Below are 25661 nucleotides of genomic sequence, written 5' to 3' on the forward strand. Positions count from 1 at the left end.
TATCAGAGTAACTTAACACTAATTGTTAGATACTTTAGGACTTTAAAGTCTTGTTGAACTAATTAAAATGGGATACTTTTTAGTATGTCTGACGGAGTTGACACAAATTAAGTTATGAAGTGAATGTTTATTTTCAGAAAGGGTGTTTTTATTTAAAAAAAAATCCTTTACAATTACATCATTCGATAGCCAATACCTTTCTCTACAAATATATCAATTTCAAATTAATGTAGAATATATATGTATTTTTTAATTGTCCCTTATCTGAAGAATCAGTGATGTGTATGATATCATAATAATGTGTGTATGTGTGATGTCATCGTGTGTGTGTGTGTGTGTGTGTGTGTGTGTGTGTGTGTGATGTCATAAGATAGGATATTCCTTTATTGATCCTCTTGGGGAAATTCAGGATAATATATAAATTATATATATATATAATATAATAATAATAATAATGTGTGTATGTGTGATGTCATAATTATGGTTGTGTGTATCCATGCATGTGTAGCAGCAACAAGTGCATCTACTGTATGTGTGTACCTTACTGTCATGCACATGTCCTAATAAACTAACCTACACTGTAGCACTCAACACTTTATGAACATTGTTACTCAGCTGATAAGAGTTGTGCCCTTCCTGATGGCCTGTCCTACAGAACTTGTACGTCGCTTTGGATAAAAGTGTCAACTAATTTAAATGACTAAATGTAAATAAGTGTACAGTATGTACTTGCATGTGTGTGTGTGTGTGTGTGTATGTGATGTCAAAATAATGTGTACGTGTGTGATGTCATAATAATGTGTGTGATGTCATAATAGTGTGTGTGTGTGTGTGTGAGATGTCATAATAATGTGTGTGTGTGTGATGTCATAATAGTGTGTGTGTGAGATGTCATAATAATGTGTGTGTGAAGTCATAATAATGATTGTGTGCGTGTGCATCCATGCACGTGTAGCAGCACGTGCATCCAAATGTGTACATTGTGTACTTGCATGTGTACACACAAGACACATATCTGCACACTCTCACACACACACAGATGTGTGTCTGTATGTCAATGGGTGTGCATCCATGTGTGTGTGGGTCACGTGTGTTGAAGCATCATATAGGTCAGTGTGAGCCCCCCCCACCCTACGGCTGATGAGACACTCACTGACACACACACACACACGTATTACATCTTCTGATAATAATTACCAGTATGCTACCGTTTCTGTTAACATATTATTTATTATACATATATATTATTATTCAACACCATAACATAAACACAACATAGTTAGGTTACTGTTAATAAGTAATGCTGCTGCTGAATTAAAGCGTAAGACAGTCACAACGTTGATACGAGCTCATGTTGTGTCGTGTGATCCTCTGCTCAGTATAAAGCCTTAGTTTCACAAACCATTGTGTTCTTCTCATTCATATTTTCCACAGAGATTCTGGACTATATATTAACCCTGCATGGCAGCTGGCTTCACGATCACACGATAACCCATCTCGTCAGACAAGTTATGCACTTGCCCCAAACCACAGTGGTTCTGACCAATCGGTGTCCTTCAGGGCTCAACAGTGCGAGCGTTTCATTCACATTTGCAACTAAAGATATGCGAACCAGAACCATTATTTAGGAGCACGTGTAAAGATGACTTCCTACAAGCCGACAGTTCAAATGTTTGTTCTCCCACTGCATAGGTCAGTGGCTGCATTGAGCAAAAACGGTGGTGCACGGTGGTGTAGTGGTTAACACTACTAGAAGGTCCAGGGTTCGATTCCCGCTTGGGGACGAGGTTGCCGTGTTGCCAGTTACCCAGGTGGGGTATCTCCCGGGCCTTTCTGTGTGGAGTTTGCATGTTCTCCCCCTGTGTGCTCGCAAGGGTTTCCCCTCCCGATAAGATAAACCCAATGGAAAAACATGCACAACAGATCGCTGACATGGTACCGACTACCAATGTGCCAAGAATGAAAGGTAGAATAGTTTTGTTTTTTGATGTTTAATTTTCTCCAACCACCAACAATATTAGAATCAGAACAGATATTTGAGGTGAGGGTAGACGCTGCTATGACATCAGTTATATCAGAACTGGAGGGTGTTTCTTCACTAAAAGAAGAGCAAAGAACAGCACTGAAGGCTTTTCTCGAGAGACAGTAATAGACTGTGATATGACTAATGGTTGATCCAATCACCTGCCAATTTCTTTTTAAAGTGCCGGCCCTATTCCAAACCGTTTCAAAAGGACAACTTCCCAGATGGTTTTGTGAAATAGACAATCTGGCGGGTCTGGTTAGAACTTTATTCCAAATGGAGGAAATACTGACTTTACAGCCTACAAATCTGTATCATAATCTGCTAATCAATGCATCCCTCTCTCTCTCCCTCCTCTCTTTCTCTCTCCCTCCTCTTTCTGTCTCTCTCCCTCCTCTGCCTGTCTCTCTCCCTCCTCTCTTTGTCTTCCTTTCCCTCCTCTCTTTGTCTTCATTTTCCTCCTCCCTTTGTCTCTCCTTCTCTCTCTCTCTCTCTCTCTCTCTCTGCCAGTGTGATGTAGTGTTAATGTTGACCTAGTTGGAGGACTGACTGCCTTCTCTGGCCTGTGGACACACACACACACACGCATGCACGGTCGCACATGCACACACAATGCACAAACTTCCTCTCAAACACACATTCATACTAAGAAACACACTAACACGAAGTGTTTCCTATGTCTGCAGGATAATGCACACACACATACACACACACATGAATCAACATATGTGTGTACACATGAATTCACATGGATGAACACAGCAGTGCTTTTCTACCATTTGATTTGGAGAGTGATTTGTAACTCCTCAGAAATTCTAATACAGAGATAATTAGTCCTCGACTCAAGACATTCTTACTTGGCTAACAGGCAAATCATTTTGTAGACTAATGGAAGAGTCCATTTAATCCACAAATCTATAAAAACGGCATTCCCTATATTACTGTCCATCCATCTGCAAATCAATTCAGTCCAATAAAAAAGGACCTCTTTAAATCTAGTGTTTATTAAATGTATATGGGAATACTTTTATGAGGCCACAGTGCTATATAACTTTCCAGGAAATATCTCATTCTGTAAGAAAAAGATAAATCATTTAACCTCTTAACTCATTCACGTTCACATTCATGTGTTTGCTCGCCAACCAATCAGCGCCATAAACGTATATATATGTTTTTGGATTGTTATTTCTTTTATTCGATTCAGGCACACGGACCTCAGAGTTACCATAGGAAATCATAATTTTTTTTATCCTCTTTTTCTCCGCCTGATTTTTTAAAATTTTTCTCCCCATCCCAATTTGATCGTTATGCCAATTCCCCCCCTTCCCTACCTGGTTGTTGTGCGCATGTTCCTCCTACTGGTCGGTATAAGGGGAACCCTGAAGTCCACCACATGCTTCCTCCGACACATGTGGAGACAGCCAGTGGCTCTTTTTTCACCTGGCAGCGAGGACCGTCATTGGTGAAGCGTAACGCATGGGAGGTCACACTGCCTTCACCATTTCCTGCCTTTCGCTGAGCAGGTGCCCAGACCTGACCTGTAGGCTGTCCACAATGCCAGATTACCACCCACGACTTCCCTCCCCCTAACTCAGCCAAACGAGTTAGTATGACGACCGGCCCAAGCTGCAGGGCAATGCTGACTCCGGGAGTCGAGACCGCAGCCTCTTGCATTGGTGACGAGCGCAATCTCCGCTACGCCACCCGGCCGCTAGGAAATCATTCTGAGATTCCCAAAGTGCAATACCGGTCGCATCCTGCTAGGTGGCAGTATCGCCCACCCTTTGAATCCTTTTTTCACACAGGGTGTTACATTTAATTCCCTCCGTGCGCTGAATTTAGACAGAGCCAAGTACATCGCTTTATCCGACCACTTCGAAACGCATCTAGAACACTCAATCCATAAATTGTGCCAAATTATGTCCGGGATCAGATGGACATCAATACTGGAAATCACAAATCGATCAGACAATTGGAATATTCTTTTTGGAGAATAACCCCGATCAAAGGTAAGGACTATCTGACGTCAATTTCACCTTGATCCTACAATGATTTCATATCGATCCAGCTGATCAGCGTGTGTGGTGTTCAAAACGAATGCCGTTACTGGCTATCAAAGCATAAAAAAATAGTAGCGTGTCCAGGCAAGAAACGCCAACGCTTATAGCAGAATTCACGTAGCGCCCTATAACTCAGCTTTTCAGGAATTAGCCTGGATCACTCCTAAACTATACAATATTCACCACGGGAATATACATGAAAGAATTATCTCTTTTTTGCATGTTCGACGGAAGAAAGTGACTGTCAAATGACCATAGTATTGTCTCCATAGCTATAATATAGATATAGCTCTCCAAACATAGTAACGCACAGTGAAAGTAGGCTATGGAAACCTGGGACATAGCTACAAGGATAAGGGTAATGGCTGGCACTGAAGTTTTTTAACAGGCGCCCCAAAAAGTGGCCATTTTTGTTTTCATTTTTGAGGACTATATACTTTTTTTGCAAACCAAAATACACTATACTTTATACTTATAGCACATGCATAAGCCTGGTTTCTTTTGAAAGATAACATTCTGAAGTTTCCAATACAATAAAGAAAGGTCACTTTTAGTGCTAATGAAATAAGAGTAACATAGGTCTGAACTTGAGTTGTAGAAAAACGTGTTATGTTTTTCAGTAGTAGTTGAAATATCCAAATATAGTATTTCCAAAAAACAAGCTGAGTCTATAGCCTGAAGTCTTGTGTAGTACATGTCCAGATTTCATAAAAATCCATTCAGAAATTAGTGATTAGGAGCGATTTTGGTAAACTGGGAGAAAAAAAAGCTCTGCCGATTTCAGTTTTCTCATTGACTCTAATGCATTCAGCGTTTTTTTCTCTTCCTGTTTTTGCTCGTGACTTTTCACCTAGATCCCCACCTCGGGTATCATTGGAAAGCCACTCTCGTTGGCTACAACCCTGTCCAATAATTTTCAAGATCACCAAATGATTGACGGAGCTAGAGCCCCGGGAGTCGGCGTGGTAGCGTGATGTAGCTTACGATGGACGAGTCGTCGGAGAACTTCTGCAGGTGGCACCCGCTTGAGTTATGGCAGAAGTCTGAGGTATAGAGGGTGAAAAGGAAGGGTGACAGCACAGTTCCTTGGGGGGGCGCTGGTGTTGCTTACCAGTACATCAGACTGACTGTCCTGTAGTCTGACGTACTGCAGTCTGTCAGTGAGGTAGTCCAGGGCACCAAGCCGTGCTCCAGCTGCATCGCGGAGAGCTTCTCCGCTAGCAGTGAAGGCTGGATAGTGTTGAAGGCACTGGAGAAGTCGAAGAACATAATCCTCACCGAGCTGCGCGGCTTCTCCAGGTGCGTGTAATCCCTGTGGAGCATATAGATGATCGTCCTCCAGGGGGTCGAGGGAGTCACGCACCAGGGGCTTGAGGTGTTGCAGGACCAGCCTCACGAACGTCTTCATGATGCGTGACGTCAGCCTGTAGTCGTTGAGGGTGCTGGGTCGTCCCTTCTTGGGTACCAGGACAATGCAGGAGGTCTTCCAGAGCACCGCCATCTGCCCCGCACATGCTTTGAGCACCCTGGGATTGATGTTGTCCGGTCCTCTGGCCTTATTCACACTAATCTTGGAGAGCTGCCTCCTGACCTGGCTGTCTAATATTGTGAGAATATGCTAATACACAGAGACTGTTGACTCATTGACTGCCACGCTGTTTTTCCCATCTTTAATATCTGGCGCCAGCGTTTCAGACCGTTTTAACAATGTTTGTAGACCCATCGTATATTCCATATTATAGCTATGGAGACATACTATTGCTCATTTGACATGCTTATATTTATACTCCCAACAGGGAACAAACCGTTTGTTTCTACAAACTTCCGTTTCCAGCCAAAATAGTGGCAATTTCTCCAAAATGGATGCAAATTTTTCTAGAAAGTGAGATATTGCGTCTTTTGTGAATCATGCGCCCGTCTGTCTTGGCCCGGCGGTGAGCTTTTGAGTTTGATAAGACCCCGCCATGTATTTGTAATCCATAAACGTACCTCGTGCATGTTGTGCGCCAGTGAATTTGCAAGAAGGAGGCTTGGAAGGGCGGCGCCAGATCTAGCCTCAGTCGCTCGCCAGCCCTGCGGCCCGCCTCTGCTTTAGATCCCTCGCCACGTACGAGGCCTCTTTGTCCGGGGATCCGTTATAAACAGATCCCGTGTGCCCCGGAGGTCTGACGATGTCGTTCGGTCCATCGTAAAATATGGAAATATCCAGTAATCCGACATGTGAACCAATGTCCAGTAGTTCTCGTCTTGTGTACAAAGGCTCAGCGCGAATATACCGGGCGAATAGACTGGACATATAATATTTGATCCGCCAGATAGACAAAGAGCTGCTGCCGAGCCTGCCGTCCCCCCCCTCTCAAATTTACTCAAAAGGTAGGCGAGACTGCCACCTATCGGGATTTGATCGTCATCACAATTTTACAAAATCCATACAGAAGGTCAACGGGACTGTCTAGTATCATAATTAAAAATAAAAACATAAAACGAGTATACTCGTTTTTTGGCGTTCAATGCATGAGGTCAATGAGTTAAGAAGTGCTATCCAAACAGCAAGCCATGGCTCACAGCTCACATGAAAAGAGCAATTCAGGCTAAACAGGGAGCCTTCATCACCAGACACGAGCGCGGTGCAAATAGTACTAAGAGGGAGATAGCCCAGGCTAAAGTCTAAACACCTAGTAACACTGGTATCACCGGCTATCGTGGCAAGCCTACTGGACAGGACAAGGAAAAGTGGTACTTGTAAAACGAGAAACTAGGGCTGGGCAATATGGCCAAAAATTATATCACGATAACGATATGATAATGTTATCATATCACTCGATATCGATAATTATCGATATTGTTATAAGTATAAAAGAAATCTTTTTTTTCAATTTTTTTTTAACAACATCTGTTTATTTTGCAGCAATTCTTTGTTGTTGCCGCCATCTTTAGTGTTACAGCCCCTCACACTCCAGTTCTCAGGCTGCAGATGGTTTGAAAGCAAAAGTAAACAAGCTTCTCTGCTGGCTGTGGCTCCAGGGGAGTTGAATTTTCTATCTTTTGGCGCTTTTTTGGTGGACAAACCACCGCACATGTGCACCGTGACTCGTGACTGGAGACTAACTCTGCTAGCACACATAGCCTACTGTGTACAGACGGTTTCAAACTGTATTTTAAATTAGAAACAAGCAAACAAAAATGGACAAGAGAAAAATAAATCTCAATTTGGTCAGTATTGTCATTTGGACAAGCAAAGCCATTACTTTAAGTTGCAGGCAAGAAAGACAAGTATGTCCACTGTCTCTGGTTTTAAAACTGCCCTGTTGCAGGTCACAAAAAGAAATATTTATAATAAAAAAAGATGATATTTTCTTTATTATCGATCAATATCGATTATTAACACTTCCAGTGCCACTGGTTAACATGGTAAAACGTGGTTGAATGCCGGCACCCACTTCAATGATAGCGTTGTGAACGCATAATCTCTGTCTTAAATTATGGCTATGTGTCTAATCTGCCCGTCGCTTATCAATGACTTGTTTGCAGTCAACATTGTCGAAACGGCTTTTTATTTATTTTTTTATCGCTTCATTTCCGTTTTATAGCATTTTGAAAAGCCCTCGTTTAAGGAAAATATAAAGATTCCGTGATAATCAGCATTTACTGGAATATTCTGGCATACACAAAAACGTTGTCATTTTTCGGCCTATTTATGAATCGTTTTCAAATAAACGCTAGATTATCGATAGTATATGTGTACTTATACACGCTATAGAAGCGGACTGAAATATCGATTCTCTCATTTCCTGATCAGCGAGCACACACAGACACATAAACACATGGGACACGTTGATATATCTGTGAAAAAGCTCTGATTATCCTAAGACTGGTAAAATAAATTCCTTACCTCAGATCAGATGTTATCCAAAAATATTATTCCAATTCCTGATCGCCATTCCAAATATCGATCGCGTTTATTGATTCAGCGTTGGGTACTGTAAATACATAATCCCCGTGTTTTTCGGGCCGGCGATCACAATGGATTCTTCAGTTGGCTTGGCGGAAAAGTAAAATGAGGAAACACGCTCAGAAAGAGTCAAGAAGCAGCTACAGAAGAAGTATACAGAGGAGGACAGAGATGAAGAGTCGTATAAAAGCAAACACGGGGCACTCTAGTAGCACACCATGTATCGCGCTGCGTCGCGAAGCGGCCGTCCCGGGTGCGTGAATACTTTGGGCAACCAACATGTCCTTCGGCATTTCTCTGATTGGCCAGCGTTGGCCAGCGCTCGCCTTCGTGAATACCAGCGCTCTACGCCAGAAAAATCACGTGAAACACTGCAGACCACCGATTGGTCAGAAGAGAGACGAGTCACTCGTTGGAGGCTCTCCACAAAAACAGAAAGCCGCCATCTTTAATGTCTCGCATAGGATTTCATTTGCAGCAGGAACAAGTGCAATAAACAAAAAAGGATACAGTCACTGTGTATTCTGCCTCATTTATTGATGAAACAAAACCGACATCAACACAATTTGCCACCGAGCGGAGAGTTTAGTCTCACAAAAAGATCGCCGACTTGTTAAGCTTGTTGCTAGGTTAGGTGCTAATGTTGTGCTAGCGTTTTAGCATGGCTATCGTACATAGCGCGATCAATATAACTCGCTATTGATTGTTTGTACTAGTAACTAATGGTTAATGCTAGTAGAATAGACACAACGTGAGGTAATCACCATCCATTTTAAACCGGTTATTACCTAATGCTAACGTTAGCAGATAGACGCGAGACTGGTGCCGTTACAGCTTGTTAGCCTAATGCTAACGTTAACGTTAGCAGATAGACACAAGAGCCTAGGTAACGTTAAAGCAATGAGAGGTAGCGTTAGCAGAATAGACACAACGAGAGTCTCGTTAATGTTATTATTGATTGATTGATTGATTGATTGATTGAAAACTGTGTTTTACTCTGGCTTGCGCCTAGCTCGCGGACATAGCTATGCTGGAGCTCTCAGCTGTACACCAGCGGCCGCCGCCTCGGGAGACAAGTACGAAATACGCATGCGCGCGTTACCGGCGTAGGGGGAAAACGAGCGTAGAGGGCTGGCCGATCGCTGGCCAATCAGAGAAACGCGGAAGGGCATGTTGGTTGCCCAAAGTATTCACGCGTCCCGTGTTCGCTTCCCACTCCCGGTTAGGGCTGCACGATTAATCGATTTTAAATCGAAATCGCGATTTGGAATGATGCAATTATCAAATCGCAAAAAAATATATTGGCAATTTCTTTATTTAATTTTTTTTTTTAACCAGGAAGTCCCATTGAGATACAAGATCGGTTTGGGAGAGGGAGGTAAGGGGTTTTAGATTGTGTGTTGTGAAGTTTAGAATTCAGAGAGGGAGAGTAAAGTACAGAAAAAAAGGTACCGTTGGGTACCGGTATCGATTCCCAGGTAAAAAGAAACATTTTCAGGCTCGGTGTCCCGAAAAGACCCACCGCGTAGGCCAGATGCAAGCCGCATTTTACAATAAACCTCTGTGGGGCTGCTTAAATTTTAGATGGATATCGATGGAGAACATTGCAAGTGAAACAGAAGAAGCTGCAGGAAAACAACCCATGAAGACACTATAGTGACTGTTACATTCAAGCCTAAAATATGGCTCGTGTAGGCCTTGAATGCAAAGTGGTGGACACAGGACAGGAGTTATCAAAAATAACTATTTATTCGCACAGCAACTTATTTAGAGAACAAAAAGATGGGGAGCTGGGTGCTCCAGACTCCCTAGTTCAGGATATAATTATAAAGTAAAGCTCAAAAGGCAAAAAGGACAACAAGCCAAAAATAAACAAGTCAAGCAGTGAGCAGGTGAGACTCTGGAGAGCCGAGATCTCTTGTGAAGTGGGAGACGACAACTGCTCCCTGCACTCTGCACTGCATTTGTAGGGCGTGGTGCCTCGTCACCACACCTGTGATCAATTAGAAAGCGGCCATTTTAAACACAAACAAAATGACAACAGAAAGAAAACAGTGTGTCAATCAAACCACCAATTAGTGACAACACACTACTACCACAATGTGAATATGCACCACAGACAGTAAGTATCCCTCCACCGTGTGAAAGTAATACGTAACAGTGACTATACAGACACAGAGGGAAAAAGAAGAAAAGGAAGACCAAAGCAAGGCGTACAGCTGAGAAAGAAAGAAAGAAAGAAATGAGGCAGGGTGGAAATCAGCGGCTGAAGTGTGGACTATTGCAACTGACTGGGAAAGGTGGAAGTGCTCTTGTGAAGGCCTTATGTGACACACCCTCAAGACCCCTACGCTCTGCATCTTCTGGCCGCCTCAGACCTACTCCTATCCAAGCTCCGGGAGGGTCATCAAAGAGAAGTCGCCTATTCTCAGTCCTTGCCCCACAATGGTGGAATGAACTACCCACCCCAGTTAGGACAGCCGAATCACGTCCAATCTTTCGCCGTCGACTAAAGACGCACTTCTTCAACCATTATCTGAATTAAAAAAAAAAAAAAAAAAATCTAACCCTAACTAACCGTACTGTCATGCACTTGTCCTAATAAACTAACCTACACTGTAGCACTCAACACTTTGATGAACATTGTTGCTCAGCTGATAGAGTTGTGCCCTTCCTGATGGCTTGTCGTACAGAACTTGTAAGTCGCTTTGGATAAAAGCGTCAGCTAAATGACTAAATGTAAAATGTAATGTAAATGTGCCACGAGGCACAAAGTGGATAGGTAACAGGCAGGCCCGGACTGGCCATCGGGAGCACCGGGAGTTTTCCCGGTGGCCTGGCCTGCACAGATTTTTTTTTTTTTTAATATTTTTTTCTTTTTTTAATTATTATTATTATTATTTTCACCAGGCCAGTGTTTCTAGTTGCGGCGGCGCAATAGTTAGATAACCTATGTGGATAACCTATGTGGGTGGGGAACAACCAGGATTTCACTGTCTGCGACAGAGTTGGAGAACTATCTCTCTGACTCTCTCCCTCTCGCGGATCACACACACACACATGGAGCGGTGCTGCCGCATGTAATTGGTGGAGGCGGGACCAGGTGATACAACTGATTGACAGCGGAGACGGCGAATGGAATGGCAGATGGCACTCTGCAGAATAATAGCCAGTGAGCCAGGTAGTGAGGGACTCGGGAGAGATCGGAGAGGGAAAGTCAATTAACGTTGATGTCAAGATGGACAGTGGAAGAAAGAGAAAGGGTGGAGCAGAGAGGGAGAAAACAAAGAAAAAGAAAGGCCCTTACAGGAGATGCTGCTAAATCTGGCAACATTTATCAAATGTTTTCTTGCACCAAAATCAAGGGACCAGCAGGTTAGTCAGTGATAAAAATAAACATGGATGTTAGCTAGCTAACGTTGCATGCAATGCATCATCTCCCCTGTCAAAAGCCCAATGTTAAATCTGCCAAGAAACAAATAAATAATTTAACCCTTGAGTCTGAAAACTAAAGTGTTATACTCTTACCATATTAGGGGACTAAATTGAAAAACGCCATAAAAAGATTATATGTTGAAATAATTTCCCAATTTCTTTTCCATAAATATTTTATTCAACTTCAGCCCTGATCATAACCATTTTTAGTTTTTTTTGTAAAGTCAGATTAAAAATGATATACTGTGTATTTTGCGACGGGCAGATTAGACACATAGCCATAATTTAAAACATAGATTAGGCGTTTTTACCGCTAACATCGAAGTGGATGGTGGGAATTCAACCGGTAAATCAAGGTTAAGCAAGGGCTCTGAAAGTGTTAAGTTCAGGCAAACTTGCTAAAATAAAGTCTTTGTCTACAATATAAATGCCCAATTATAAAGGTTTTAATGATATTATCTTCATGTTTGAAAGCATTTTTACTCAGACATTATTGGTGTACTGGAAGAATAATACAAGGATTATAAAGACGACGTACCACTTTCATCATTGGTTCCAATTACAGCAAGTTTAGAACTAACTGATCAGATAAGATGGCTGCCATATGGTCCCATTCAAGTTTCAAGTTGTTTTATTTGGCACATATAAGGTACATGTACATTACAGTGAAATGCTTGGTCCTGTATGAGCCTCCTGAGATTGTGCTTCATACAGTAAAAAAGGTAAAAAGAATAAAGACCAAATGCTAGACAAAATATACAAAACTAAAGTATGTAGTAAAACAAAATGCTAAGAAAATGCAAACATGCTAATGAGGTAGAGATGTAGTGCAAATATTTTAGTAATAAATATATAAAATATGGTGTAGTGTTAAAAAGTGTTTAACGTGTCTAAAGTGAGTGTGTGCATGTGGATGCGTGTGCATTGTGCAATGAATGTAGAATGGGTGAGTGAGTGTTACATAGAGTCATTGAGCATCCTGATGGCCTGGGGATAGAAGATCCTTTTGAGTCTCTCTGTGCTGGCCATGAAACTCCGGTAGCGCTTGCCTGACCACAGCAGTGCAAAGAGGCAAATGTAGAGTCTTTGACTATTCTCTTAGCCTTGGCCCTGCAACGCCTGGTGTAGATGTCCTGGAGAGTGGGAAGCCCACCTTTAATTGTGCATTCGGCAGATCAAGCCACTCTCTCTGCAGTCTGCTGCAGTTGTGTGCGGTGCTATTCCCAAACCAGGAGGTGATGTTATCAGTCAGGAATCGGGATGCTCTCAATTGAGCATGAGTAGAAGTTCTTTAAGATCTTCTGACTCACTTTGAACTTCCTTAGACACTTAAGAAAGTAGAAGCACTGCTGTGCCTTCTTCACTACACTGTCTATGTGTGTGGTCCATGTGGACTTGAAATTGTTCACTCTCTCGACCGGTGCCCCATAGATGCTGACTTTCCAGAATGTCCAATTGATGATTATGATACATTATGTTTTATATCTATGGGCTGATATTCCTCTTGTTATTAAATATGTGACAGCCTACTGGTAGAGCTGGCCTGAATATCATTCCACAGGTTTCCAATACTCTCCGCAGTCTCGGAGTGAATAATACGAATACTCTAACAACGTAAATAATTACATTTCTTAATTGAGGGGCGGCCACTTCTGAATTCACCCATCAAATGTTCTACACAGTATTTGAATACTGCTTTGATAGAGAGAGAGAGAGAGAGAGAGAGAGAGAGAGAGAGAGAGAGAGAGAGAGAGAGAGAGAGAGAGAGAGAGAGAGAGAGAGAGAGAGAGAGAGAGAGAGAGAGAGAGAGAGAGAAAGAGCAATTACCGTGGGATCTGTGTCAACAGCAACCTTGGAAAAATCCTCTGTATGATCGTCAACCACAGACTCATACATTTCCTCACAAACAACAATGCCCTGAGCAAATCACATATTGGCTTCCTACCAAATCACCATACAACAGACCACGTTCTCACCCTCAGCACCCTAATCGACAACCAAATAAATAAAAACAAAAGCGAATTATACTCCTGTTTCGTTGACTTCCAAAAAGCATTTGACTAAATTTGGCACGAGGGTCTGCTGTACAAGCTATTAGAAAGTGGCATTGGAGGGAAAACCTACAACCTCATAAAGTCAATGTACACCAACAACACATGTGCTGTGAGGATTGAGGAAAAACACACAGACTTCTTTCCTCAAAGCCGTGGGGTTAGACAGGGGTGCAGTTTGAGTCCAACCCTCTTCAACATATACATCAATGAACTGGCAAAAACATTGGAACAAATTGCAGCACCTGGCATCCCCCTAGCAGACAGAAATAAAATGCCTACTGTTTGCAGATGATCTGGTGCTGCTGTCTCCAACAAAAGAAGGGCTCTGGCAGCACCTTGATCTTCTGCACAAATTCTCCCAGACATGGGCACTGACGGTAAATCTTTTATTTTTTTTAATTATCTTTTCCCCCCTTCTTTTTCCGTTTTTCTCCCATCCCAATATTAGTCGTTATGCCAATTCCCAATCCCCCTCCTGGCCGTTTTCGCACTCTACCCCCTACCGTCGGTCTGGGAGGGCGGAGACTATCACACGCTTCCTCCGACACATGTGTAGCCAGCCCACCGCTTCTTTTCACCTGGCAGCGTGGACTCACTGGGAGAGTGTAACGTGTGGAAGATCACACTACCTCTCCCAGATCCTTCCCTTGCTGTGCAGGCACCCCGACCGAACTGTAGGAGTCGCTGTTTACAACGACCCGGACCCACCGGCTTCCCACCCACTAACACTGCCAATTGTGTTAGTATGGACGGTCGGCCAAGCCGGAGGCACCACAGCCGGATTCGATCCCACTGGCTCTGTGGTGGTAGACGCTTAGTCCGCTGCGCTACCCGGCCGCCCTCACTGACGGTAAATCTAACCAAATCTAAAGTTATGATATTCCAAAAAAGACCCAGCCTACAACACAAATTCCTCCTAGACACAACTGCCCTAGAACACACAAAAAACTACACTTATCTCGGCCTAAACATCAGCGCTACAGGGAACTTCAACCAAGCTGTGAACGACCTGAGAGACAAAGCAAGAAGGGCTTTTTATGCCATCAAAAGAAACATCAAGCTAGACATTCCAATTCAAATCTGGCTCAAAATATTAGACTCCATCATAGAACCCATTTCCCTGTATGGTTGCGAGGTCTGGGGCCCACTTGCAAACCAAGATTTCACAAAATGGGACAAACACCAAATTGAGACTCTGCATGCAGAGTTGTGCAAATCCAGTACAACCACAGTCTGACACTGTTGACCACTAGGAGCTGCCCAGTACAACCACAGTCTGACACTGTTGACCACTAGGAGCTGCCCAGTACAACCACAGTCTGACACTGTTGGCCACTAGGAGCTGCCCAGTACAACCACAGTCTGACACTGTTGACCACTAGGAGCTGCCCAGTATAACCACAGTCTGACACTGTTGACCACTAGGAGCTGCCCAGTACAACCACAGTTGACCACTAGGAGCTGCCCAGTACAACCAGTCTGACACTGTTGACCACTAGGAGCTGCCCAGTACAACCACAGTCTGACACTGTTGACCACTAGGAGCTGCCCAGTACAACCACAGTCTGACACTGTTGACCACTAGGAGCTGTCCAGTACAACCACAGTCTGACACTGTTGACCACCACTAGGAGCTGCCCAGTACAACCACAGTCTGACACTGTTGACCGATAGGAGCTGCCCAGTACAACCACAGTCTGACACTGTTGACCACTAGGAGCTGCCTGAGCTCTGAGAGAGAGAGATATATAGATAAAGGGGAGAGAAAGAGATGTGTCCAGATGTACAGGATGAAACAACGGAACCTGAAAATCTGCTCTCACCCCACATGTTGCATAACCAGATGTTAACATACAACTAAACCCCTACCGTCTAAATATTTAACACTGACTGAAGGAGGGAGAGGGAGGAGGATAGAGGGAGGGGGGGAAGGAGAGAGAGGGAGCTAGAGGACATTGGGGAGGACAAGAAATGAAAGAAGAAAGGAAGGAGGGTTTCTATAAATGAGGGGGTAAGTTGGGAGGAGACGATGGTGCAATTCTGGGGAGAGATGGAGAGAGAGAGAGAGACAGACAGAGAGATGGAGAGAGAGAGAGAGACAGACAGATAGATGGAGAGAGAGAGAGAGACAGACAGATGGCTGAAAGACACAGGGGAACATTTAAACATCAGGCAGCCATCTGTGCTCAGCATCAGAATAACAAATATCTGAGAGCGGTTATTATTACTGGGATGAACCATTAGTCAGACAAAAGGTCTTTCTACACTTTTGATGGAGCTAGCTGATCCCCACTGCTTCCAGTCCTAAGCTAGGCTAGCACCTGGACCACTCTCTGGGGCTCCCGGGGTTTCTTTTTTTTTACACAGAGCGTTAGTCCAGATTTTATTCTGGGCTCTATGTTACTGCCTTGTCTCTTGAACTAACAACAACAAGACGTGTTGGCACCAGTGCTGACATCAAATAACCATCTACTCCAACTCCAAGTCAAAGTAATCAGTTAATGAGGATTCTACCAACTGCACTGCCGGATGAGGAGCTAGCTAATATGAGGAGAACAGTAGCCAGTCAGGCTCCCCAACTGTGGGCATGGACTGGCGCCGACGGCTGGAGAACTAACGGCTGGAGGACTTGAGAACTGTTCGAACCGTTAAGACTCTTAACTACTGAACCCTGCGTGGACTCTGGTGCACCTCACACAAGGACTGACACATCACTCAATCATTTACTAGCACTTTAGATCTTATTGATTTAAAAGTATTGATAATTTGCTTAATCTGTTTACACCAGTGTACACTAAGACTCAGTATTAGTGATGCACGATATATCGGCCGCCGATATAATATCGGCCGATATGGCCGTTTTTTTACACATCGGTATCGGTCCGATATCAAGATGGGGCCGATATCCGATATTAAAATTAAAAAAAAAAAATTTAATCTTTTTTTTTCTTTTTACATGTTTTGGCCTTAAATAGTTTCAAAAATCTGTCATTTCTGAAAATAAGTTACAAAAGTTAAAAAATTATGCGTTTTGGAAAATAGCTCTTTATTTGATTATCATAAAAAAGTGTTTTCTATACAGAGATATCGACATCGGTAAATATCGGTATCGGCCAGAACAGCAATATTAATATCGGTTATCGGTATCGGCCACAATTTTCACATCGGTGCATCACTACTCAGTATGGAGTATTGCACATTGTAGAGTAGACTTAGTTGGTTGGCTTAGGATTATACATGTCTCTTTTGTCCAGTTGACCAGACCTTCATCTTTTTATATATATTTTATACTTAAATTTCTTATTCTCATCATGTTTTTATTGTCATTTCTATTACCCTGCCTGTACCTCCCCTCCCTCTGTGTGCTGCTATGACCCCTGGATTTCCCCCAAGGGGATCAGAGGAACATCTTATCTTCTATACACACTGGTCTTGCCCAACAATGATGCTTTGTGATCAGCATTGACTAGAAGGACTATCTTAAAGGGGAACTCCAACATTTTGGGAAATTTGCTTATTTAACATCTTCCCTGGAGTTAGACAAGAAGATACATACCTTTTTTGTCTCTGTGCGTGCATTTTAGCTTTGGGAATAGACGCTCCGTTAGCATAGCTTAGCTTCATCACTGGAAGTGAGGCAGGACAGGAGCCTTACAGTGCCTTACAGTGTATTGCAAGGTCTGACATTGACCAAACTTGATATGCATGACCTTGGTGGGCAACTAGGTCAACTCCTGAAAAGGGGGTCAATGTCAGACTTTGCAATCAAAAGTTAGGGGGCTAATAACCCTTGCCATAATTTCAGTGCGCCCCCTAACTTTTGATTGCAAGGTCTGACATTGACCCCCTTTTCAGGAGTTGACCTAGAGCCCACCAAGGTCATGCATATCAAGTTTGGTCAATGTCAGACCTTGCAATACACTGTAAGGCACTGTAAGGCTCCGGCCCCTACTCACTTCCAGTGATGAAGCTAAGCTATGCTAACGGAGCGTCTATTCCCAAAGCTAAAATGCACGCACAGAGACAAAAAAGGTATGTATCTTCTTGTCTAACTCCAGGGAAGATGTTAAATAAGCTAATTTCCCAAAATGTTGGAGTTCCCCTTTAAGGCATCCACAGAGTACATTACAGATGCAGCGGATTAATGTAGCTGCATAACATTAACGATCAAAATAAGCGTTTTTTTGTAATACCGCTGTTGTCATGAGTTTATTAGTCACAGGAAATACCACATCACCGTGGCTAGCTACCCTAATCACTGCAGCAACTCTACTGTTCACACATGGCATTAGAAAGTGTTTCTTTATCTTGTGATCGGATCTCGCTTCCCCACTCAATATGCAAAGAAGCATTATTTTAGGCCTATGTCCACATTACTAAGATGCATGCACATTTAATAATGTAATAAATAAACACATGCACTGTTGCCATTTAAATTTTATTTCAAACCTTAACTCATTGGACGCCACCGCTTAAGTGCGCCAGAGGGCGGTAGAGCGCCACCGCTTTAATCAATGGGAGGGGTGGGAGATTTGCGAGTGCTTAAAATATATCTTAAATTATGGCTATGGGTCTAATACACTCATTGATTATCAATGAGTTGCTTGCAGTCAACATGTACAAAACGGATAGTTTTTTCATCTGTACATTTCCGTTTTGAATACGAGTATAGTTTGTGATTTCTAGTAATTCCAGAGAAAGACGCGATAATAGCCCTTTACTAGTGGAATACACAAAACACGTTGTCATTTTTCGGCTGATTATCGAATCTTCCTGAAATCAACGCTAGATCATCATTAGTCCTTCATCGTGCACGCATGCAATGTTGTTTAGACCGGCCGGGAGACGATAGGCGGCGGTATTTGCCCTTTTGCGAGCTCAGACCCATTCCCAACGATAACATCAGGTTGGATGGATGAAATTATTGGATAGAAATAACGATTAAAACCCATCTATACTCGTGATTGGCGCTCAAGCGATGGCGAGTTAACCCGACTATACTCGTGATTGGCGCTCAATGAGTTAAGTCATACTGGTGGCGAGGCACTGAGGTTTCCCTCATTTACAGTGACAATGAGTTACATACTCCGAAGCTTCACACAGGACCAAAAACAGTGAACATAGTTACCAATCTCTGTCTTGCATTTATATAGCGCTTTTATCCAAAGTGCTACAACTTACGCCTCAAATTCACACACCGATGACGGAGTCAACCATGCAAGGTGCCAACCTGCTCATGGGGAGCAGTTAGGGGTCGCTCAAGGACACTTCTGACATGCTTCCGTGAGGAGCCAGAATCTAATATTTTTTTTTTACAAATATGTTTATTGTTTTCTCTTAGAAACACACAAAACATTAACAGAAAACCAGACAAGCATACAGACAAGACAACGGCTCAGACACAGCCTTTCAAGTTATGCAAAGACATAGCAAGAATGACAATTAAGTAGGGGTGTGTAACGATGCATCGATTAAACTAAATGCATCGATTCGAATGTGGCGATTCAACTGCATCTAGGGTCATAGGTCAAAAGCCAGACTGGAGGGATTGAAATAGGTTACTGGAGTGCAGGTTCAAGTTGTGTGGCAATGAGACATTCCAGGGTTTTTGAGAGGAAGGGGAGATTGGAAATTGGCCAGTAACAGCAATACCTGCAACCACATACACAATTATACATCAACACGTCCATTCACATTAGGCTTGCATGGTAGGACAATATTATTGTTTACGTATTGTGCGTGGCCACAATAATGTGTCCCTCATGTGTCCCTGATAACAGAACGATATTAAATTATGCAAAACCTGCTGTGAATCTTGTGCCCTTGCTTTCCCTCTCTCTCTCTTGCCTCACGCATCGTTGTACAAAAGGTAACATTATGTGAGCCTACATTCTGAGCCTGTATGTAACATTACCGCGTGTAGCCTAACTTAGTGGAGAAAACTTTAGAATGATCTCAGCTCTAGTTAGCAAAAGAAGGCAAGTACGCCTAACGTGACAGTCAACAGTGGTGAGACTGTGTGTATGAGGGCAGTATGTCGAGTACATAACGTTGAATCCATACATTGCGTTATGTTCAAGAACGAGAAAATCGATCTTAGCTTTAGGCTAGAGCTGTGTTTACTTGTCATTTCACTTTTACGCTAAACTCTGAGTCCCTCAGATGAAGCTCCCCTACAGTAGCTTCCTAGCTCTCCAAACTGTGGAACATGAAATATGATAACCCATAACCCATAGGCACAAACAACTCCATAAGGCGCAAACAACGGAGTCTATATTCCAACGGAACAATCACCAACTGAGAAAAAGGCAGTCGGGAATAGTTCTATGCACTGAAGTGACCACAGACAATGTGGTCAAGTGTTAATTTACAGTGCTATATTATGTTCATCATGGCCCACTTTATATATATAATTATATCTTCATCTTTTTTTTTTAACCAATATAGTCAGTAGGGGAATTTCAATATTGCCCAAGTCTTCACTCCAAGGGCAAAAACTGTGGCTGCTTGAGGGTGGGGACACCTTTTTGGACAGAGCGAATTATAGAGCTGCTGGTCAGTCACAGCTAAAAGGGGCTATGGTCTGTCCGTCTGTGACATCCTCATAGTCTGTTACGGTCTGGCAGGTGTGCTGGACCCAGGTGCCGTGTAGTACAGACAAGACCATAGGCAGGTGTTGATTTTCAAAACAATGAGCTGTTCATCTGAGAGCAGAGAATGAATCTGACGGGGAAAAATGGCCATCTCCAAAACACATGTCCACTTCACAATTCACAAAGTAAACAATACGAGAAAAATAAAGGGAATACAACCAGGTCTCCAAAACACGTTAGATAGGATCTCGTCAAACGACGATTCTGCATATAAACACGTAAACAATACTTTCAGTCACAGATCACGGCTCATAGTCTAAGCGACACGACAACTAAGAGACATAGCGAATGCACTTGTTCCAAAGAACGGATTTGACATGACAGTCAAAGAGACATGGAAATGAACAGCTTATCCTCCGTGGCAAGGAGCGATAAGACTGCATAGAACTACTTACGGCAAGGGTTCAGTGATCGACTGACGACCTGAGTAGTAACCAGGAAGAACATATAAAGCCAAGTTAACTACTGTACCAATTAGCGCAATCAGTGCAGAAAGACAGGTAATTACCAAAGGGCAACGCCAGGGCTTTTGCTCCGAGATGGAGAGAAAAACCCCAAACGTTACAATAAATAGTCAGCCTAATCTTGGTGAGCCAGACTCGTGCATATCTGTCTGCAGTGTTTCCTATAGGCCTACATTGATTTTATTTGTGGCGGGCCATAATATCAGTCTGAACCACTACAAATCTGACTTTATATCTGAAAAATCTGACAATTATATAAAAACAAATCTAAAGTGCCTTGTCTCCACTAGCCAGGGTTTAGCCATGCTGTGGCCTGTCTGGCGCTCACAGTGAGCGTCTCCATTATCCAAACCTGGCTGGACCCTGCGGCTGAGACAACCACCTCTCACAGCCTGGCCAGAGCCGGGGACTGTTGTGTCATCATGGTTTAGCTTGTGTACCACAGTTGGAGGTGTGGATTTTTAAAGGTTGTTTAGCAACCAGAGAATTGACAAGAAATGCAATGGAGAGACACAAAGCCAACCATACCCTGTTAGACCATAGCCCCAGCCAGGCCTAACATAGCTAATGCAGATAAGTCTCAACACTGCCTCTCTCTCTCTGGCATTATGTCCATCCATAATTTTTTCTCATAATATGTGCGTGTGTGTGTCTGTGTGTGTGTGTGTCTGTGTGTGTGTGTGTGTGGAGGGGGGGGGTTAGGACCAGGGTATGCTTATTAAAATGAAATCACACTTTATCTCTCTCCCTCAGAGACTACGGAGTCTCTCGGAGTGAAGGAGGTGCATGTTCAGAATGTGAGGCCGGTTAGGGAGGAGCACAGTTGGTCAAAACAGCTTGCGTGTGGGCAGGGGGGAGAGAGAGAGAGAGAGAGAGAGAGAGAGAGAGAGAGAGAGAGAGAGAGAGAGAGAAACAGAGAGAGAGAGAGAGAGAGAGAGAGAGAGAGAGAGGAGAGAGAGAGAGAGCGAGAGAAACAGAGAGAAACAGAGAGAGAGAGAGAGAGAGAGAGAGAAACAGAGAGCGAGAGAGAAACAGAGAGCGAGAGAGTGAGAGAGAGAGAGAGAGAGAGAGAGAGAGAGAGAGAGAGAGAAACAGAGAGCGAGAGAAACAGAGAGCGAGAGAAAGAGAAAGAGAGAGCGAGAGAAACAGAGAGCGAGAGAAACAGAGAGCGAGAGAAAGAGAAAGAGAGAGCGAGAGAAAGAGAGAGCGAGAGAAAGAGAGAAGAGAGCCCCACCTACCTACCCCTCCCCCCCCACACACACACCTCCTCCAATGTACAGTTTCTTCCCCCATATATACTCTCTTTTTAGACTCTTTTTGTACTCTGGTACATGTCATAAAAGTCTGGATGTAACAGCCGTCTACCTGTATGTCATATTATGTTATGATGAATTTAAAATGGGGGACCCTGCTGTAAACAAGACAAAAGTATTTTTCTGGTCTGCATCCCCTTAAACAATTGTGTGTATTGAGCCGTACTGTATTATACCCATTCTGCAATCTGTTAATAAAATGTTCAATCAATCAATCAGAGTAAAACAGAAACACAAAATTGCAAATACAAGCTCTCTCGCTCTCTCTCTCTCTCTCTCTCTCTCACACACACTCATCATCCCTGGTCTATAGCCAAATAACACAATCCCAGTACAGAGCTATACAGTAGGCTATCAGACATCATCCTGGAACAGAAGGTGATGATGGTGATGGTGATGGTGATGGTGATGGTGGTGGGCTATCTCAGAATACAATACAACAATACAATAGGTACAGCAGAATAGATGGCGGTAATGAATATATAAAATATCAAGAAATGTAACTGGCTATGAAGATTATTAGCCTAGCTGTTTGAATATAGTTAGCTAAATAGATCAGATCACAATACTGCTTCAAACAATGGCCCGACAACGTGGACGCATCTCACGCACCATTCATTCATAAATCCACTTTACTACAAACGTTACCGCAAGAGTCAATACTACAGCAATGACAGCTGGCAAAACACCAGCAGCTGATGAACTCAACGCCCCTTGTTGACAACACTGTCGTTTTAGAGCTCAATAGATACAATATAGACATAATTTCATCTTAAATCAGTTTTCATTAGAACTAATGGTTTAAAATACAAATTAACACACGGTCCTCATTTTCTCAACTCTGTTTTGATAGGACTTTTTGGCTGTCTGCCTTCTGAAGCATAATTACCACCGATTCTGCAAAACGCGTACCACTACCAGTATGTCTGCAATTGATTAGTTATCCTTCTATATCTATGCATTTCAGCTTTACTGCTTTAACTCAAACCGCCTCTGGTGTTTTAAGAGCATGAAAATGATTAATAAAGGAGAACTGTATCGGCCAACATTAGCCGACGACTAGCCATCCATGCGTTTGCTCATCATCCCACACTCTCTACGGAGCCAAACCAAAACGCCACATCTATCTTTACACGTTCACTGATTAGCGGGTGTTGTTACCAACCTGGACATAGTTGCTCTCGCAGTAGTCCGCGACTTTGTCTAGGTTGGTGAAACTGTCCAGTAAAGCTCTCCGACCCGCAGGAATCTCTTCCTCCAGAAGCATCTGTAACTCCGCCATCTTTACATGGTTTTAGCCTGGCAGGGAAATAACGGCACACTGATGGCAGGAATACCATCCCCACATACACACACACACACACACACACACACACACACACACACACACACACACACACACACACACACACACACACACACACACACACACACACACACACACACACACACACACACACACACACACACACACACACACACACACACACACACACACACACACACACACACACACACACACACACACACACACACACACACACACACACACACACACACACACACACACACACACACACACACACACACACACACACACACACACACACACACACACACACACACACACACACACACACACACACACACACACACACACACACACACACACACACACACACACACACACACACACACACACACACACACACACACACACACACACACACACACACACACACACACACACACACACACACACACACACACACACACACACACACACACACACACACACACACACACACACACACACACACACACACACACACACACACACACACACACACACACACACACACACACACACACACACACACACACACACACACACACACACACACACACACACACACACACACACACACACACACACACACACACACACACACACACACACACACACACACACACACACACACACACACACACACACACACACACACACACACACACACACACACACACACACACACACACACACACACACACACACACACACACACACACACACACACACACACACACACACACACACACACACACACACACACACACACACACACACACACACACACACACACACACACACACACACACACACACACACACACACACACACACACACACACACACACACACACACACACACACACACACACACACACACACACACACACACACACACACACACACACACACACACACACACACACACACACACACACACACACACACACACACACACACACACACACACACACACACACACACACACACACACACACACACACACACACACACACACACACACACACACACACACACACACACACACACACACACACACACACACTACAGGAACAGAACACAGAGGGGATGGGTGGGGGGGCTCTTTCAGTCTCTCCTCCTCCTCCTCCTCTCTCTCTCATCCAATTCCAACTCCTCTTCATCTCAAGGTGCTAGGGTTTCTAACTCTACCTCACAGAAGCCATGAGCATTGGGTTATTATTATGAGACCTCTTCCAACCTGGGGTTCTGGGTTTTGCACCAGTTATGTAAGTTATATAACAGTGGTTCTCATAGTGAGGTCCAGGGACTCCCAGGGGGTCCTTGAGGGGGTTCCAGGGGGTTCCCCAGCAAAATGAGTAATAGTTTAATTTCACAATGTGTTCCACTATAAGTTAGTGAGAGAATGTAGAGAGAACGACTATTCTGCTCTCTCCTCTCTTCTCACAGATAGGGGTCCCTGGGACAAGATCTTATAAATGTGGGTCCTTGGCCAATTATGTATCAATTTGAAGGCCCTTGGTGTGAAAAGGAGAATCACACTGCTCTATAATAGGGTGTAAAGTCGACAGTAGTAGCCTAACTACCACTTAGTTTGTAATTAAATTAGCTACTAAAACCGATTACACCACAACTTACTACTAATTTGGACGTAAAGTGGATAATCAACTATCAAAGATATGGAGTTCCATCATCGTGGGTAGGTACTGTGCGCATTAGCTTTCTGGCTGAGCCATTTGGCCATTAAGCGAGATCGATGTTGAAATGGCATATCAATAAATTAGGTGGGTCTCTACTGGATTAGGCTAATGTGTTGCAAAATGGCATTCAATTAATAAAAAATAAATCTGTTTTTCCATTCTGTCATTGTATGATTTACACCTACCCTAGGGCATGTGTAACTATTTGGTTGTTACTTTATTTTTATTTCATATTAGTAATTAGTAACACTGTAAAGGAGTGTGAATCCCTACCCACATTCAAAACCACTCTTAAAGAGCACCTACGGGAGGCTGCAATTCGAAACTGGCCACCGTAAATGCCCAAAACCCCCACCACCTCCTAATAGACAGTCTCCTCCCCACTGCATGTAGGCTATATATTCCCTCCCCGCCGTATGTATATTTCTCTCCCACCCACCCACCCCCTCCTAATGTACAGTCCCCTCCCCATCATATGTATATACTCTGTCAGGATCTAGGGGTAACAGTACTGTATATTTGAATACCGTTTAAGTCACAAATGTATCAGTACTAAATACCTATATGTCCCTATGCCATAAATGTCATCAGGGGCGTACCTGACGCCGGGGACATCGGAATGTGTCCCCCCCACGTTTTACCGTCCAAAGAGCTGAG

General features: G+C 43.4%; 1 protein-coding gene across 1 annotated transcript in view; it reads right to left on the reverse strand.

Annotated features, from left to right (window-relative positions):
- The window catches only part of LOC311225307 (abl interactor 2-like), a 108253-nt gene extending 85014 nt beyond the window's left edge, over positions 1–23239 (reverse strand). Inside the window, exon 1 of the mRNA XM_084310532.1 lies at positions 23120–23239. Within this exon, the coding sequence (XP_084166658.1) occupies positions 23120–23236 (117 nt within the window). The 5' untranslated portion in view covers positions 23237–23239. The remainder of the gene's footprint in view (positions 1–23119) is intronic.
- Positions 23240–25661: the final 2422 nt, after the last annotated feature.

This window comes from Notolepis coatsorum, assembly GCF_963971535.1.
Source record: "Notolepis coatsorum genome assembly, chromosome: 3".
In the NCBI taxonomy this organism is placed as follows: Eukaryota; Metazoa; Chordata; class Actinopteri; order Aulopiformes; family Paralepididae; genus Notolepis; species Notolepis coatsorum.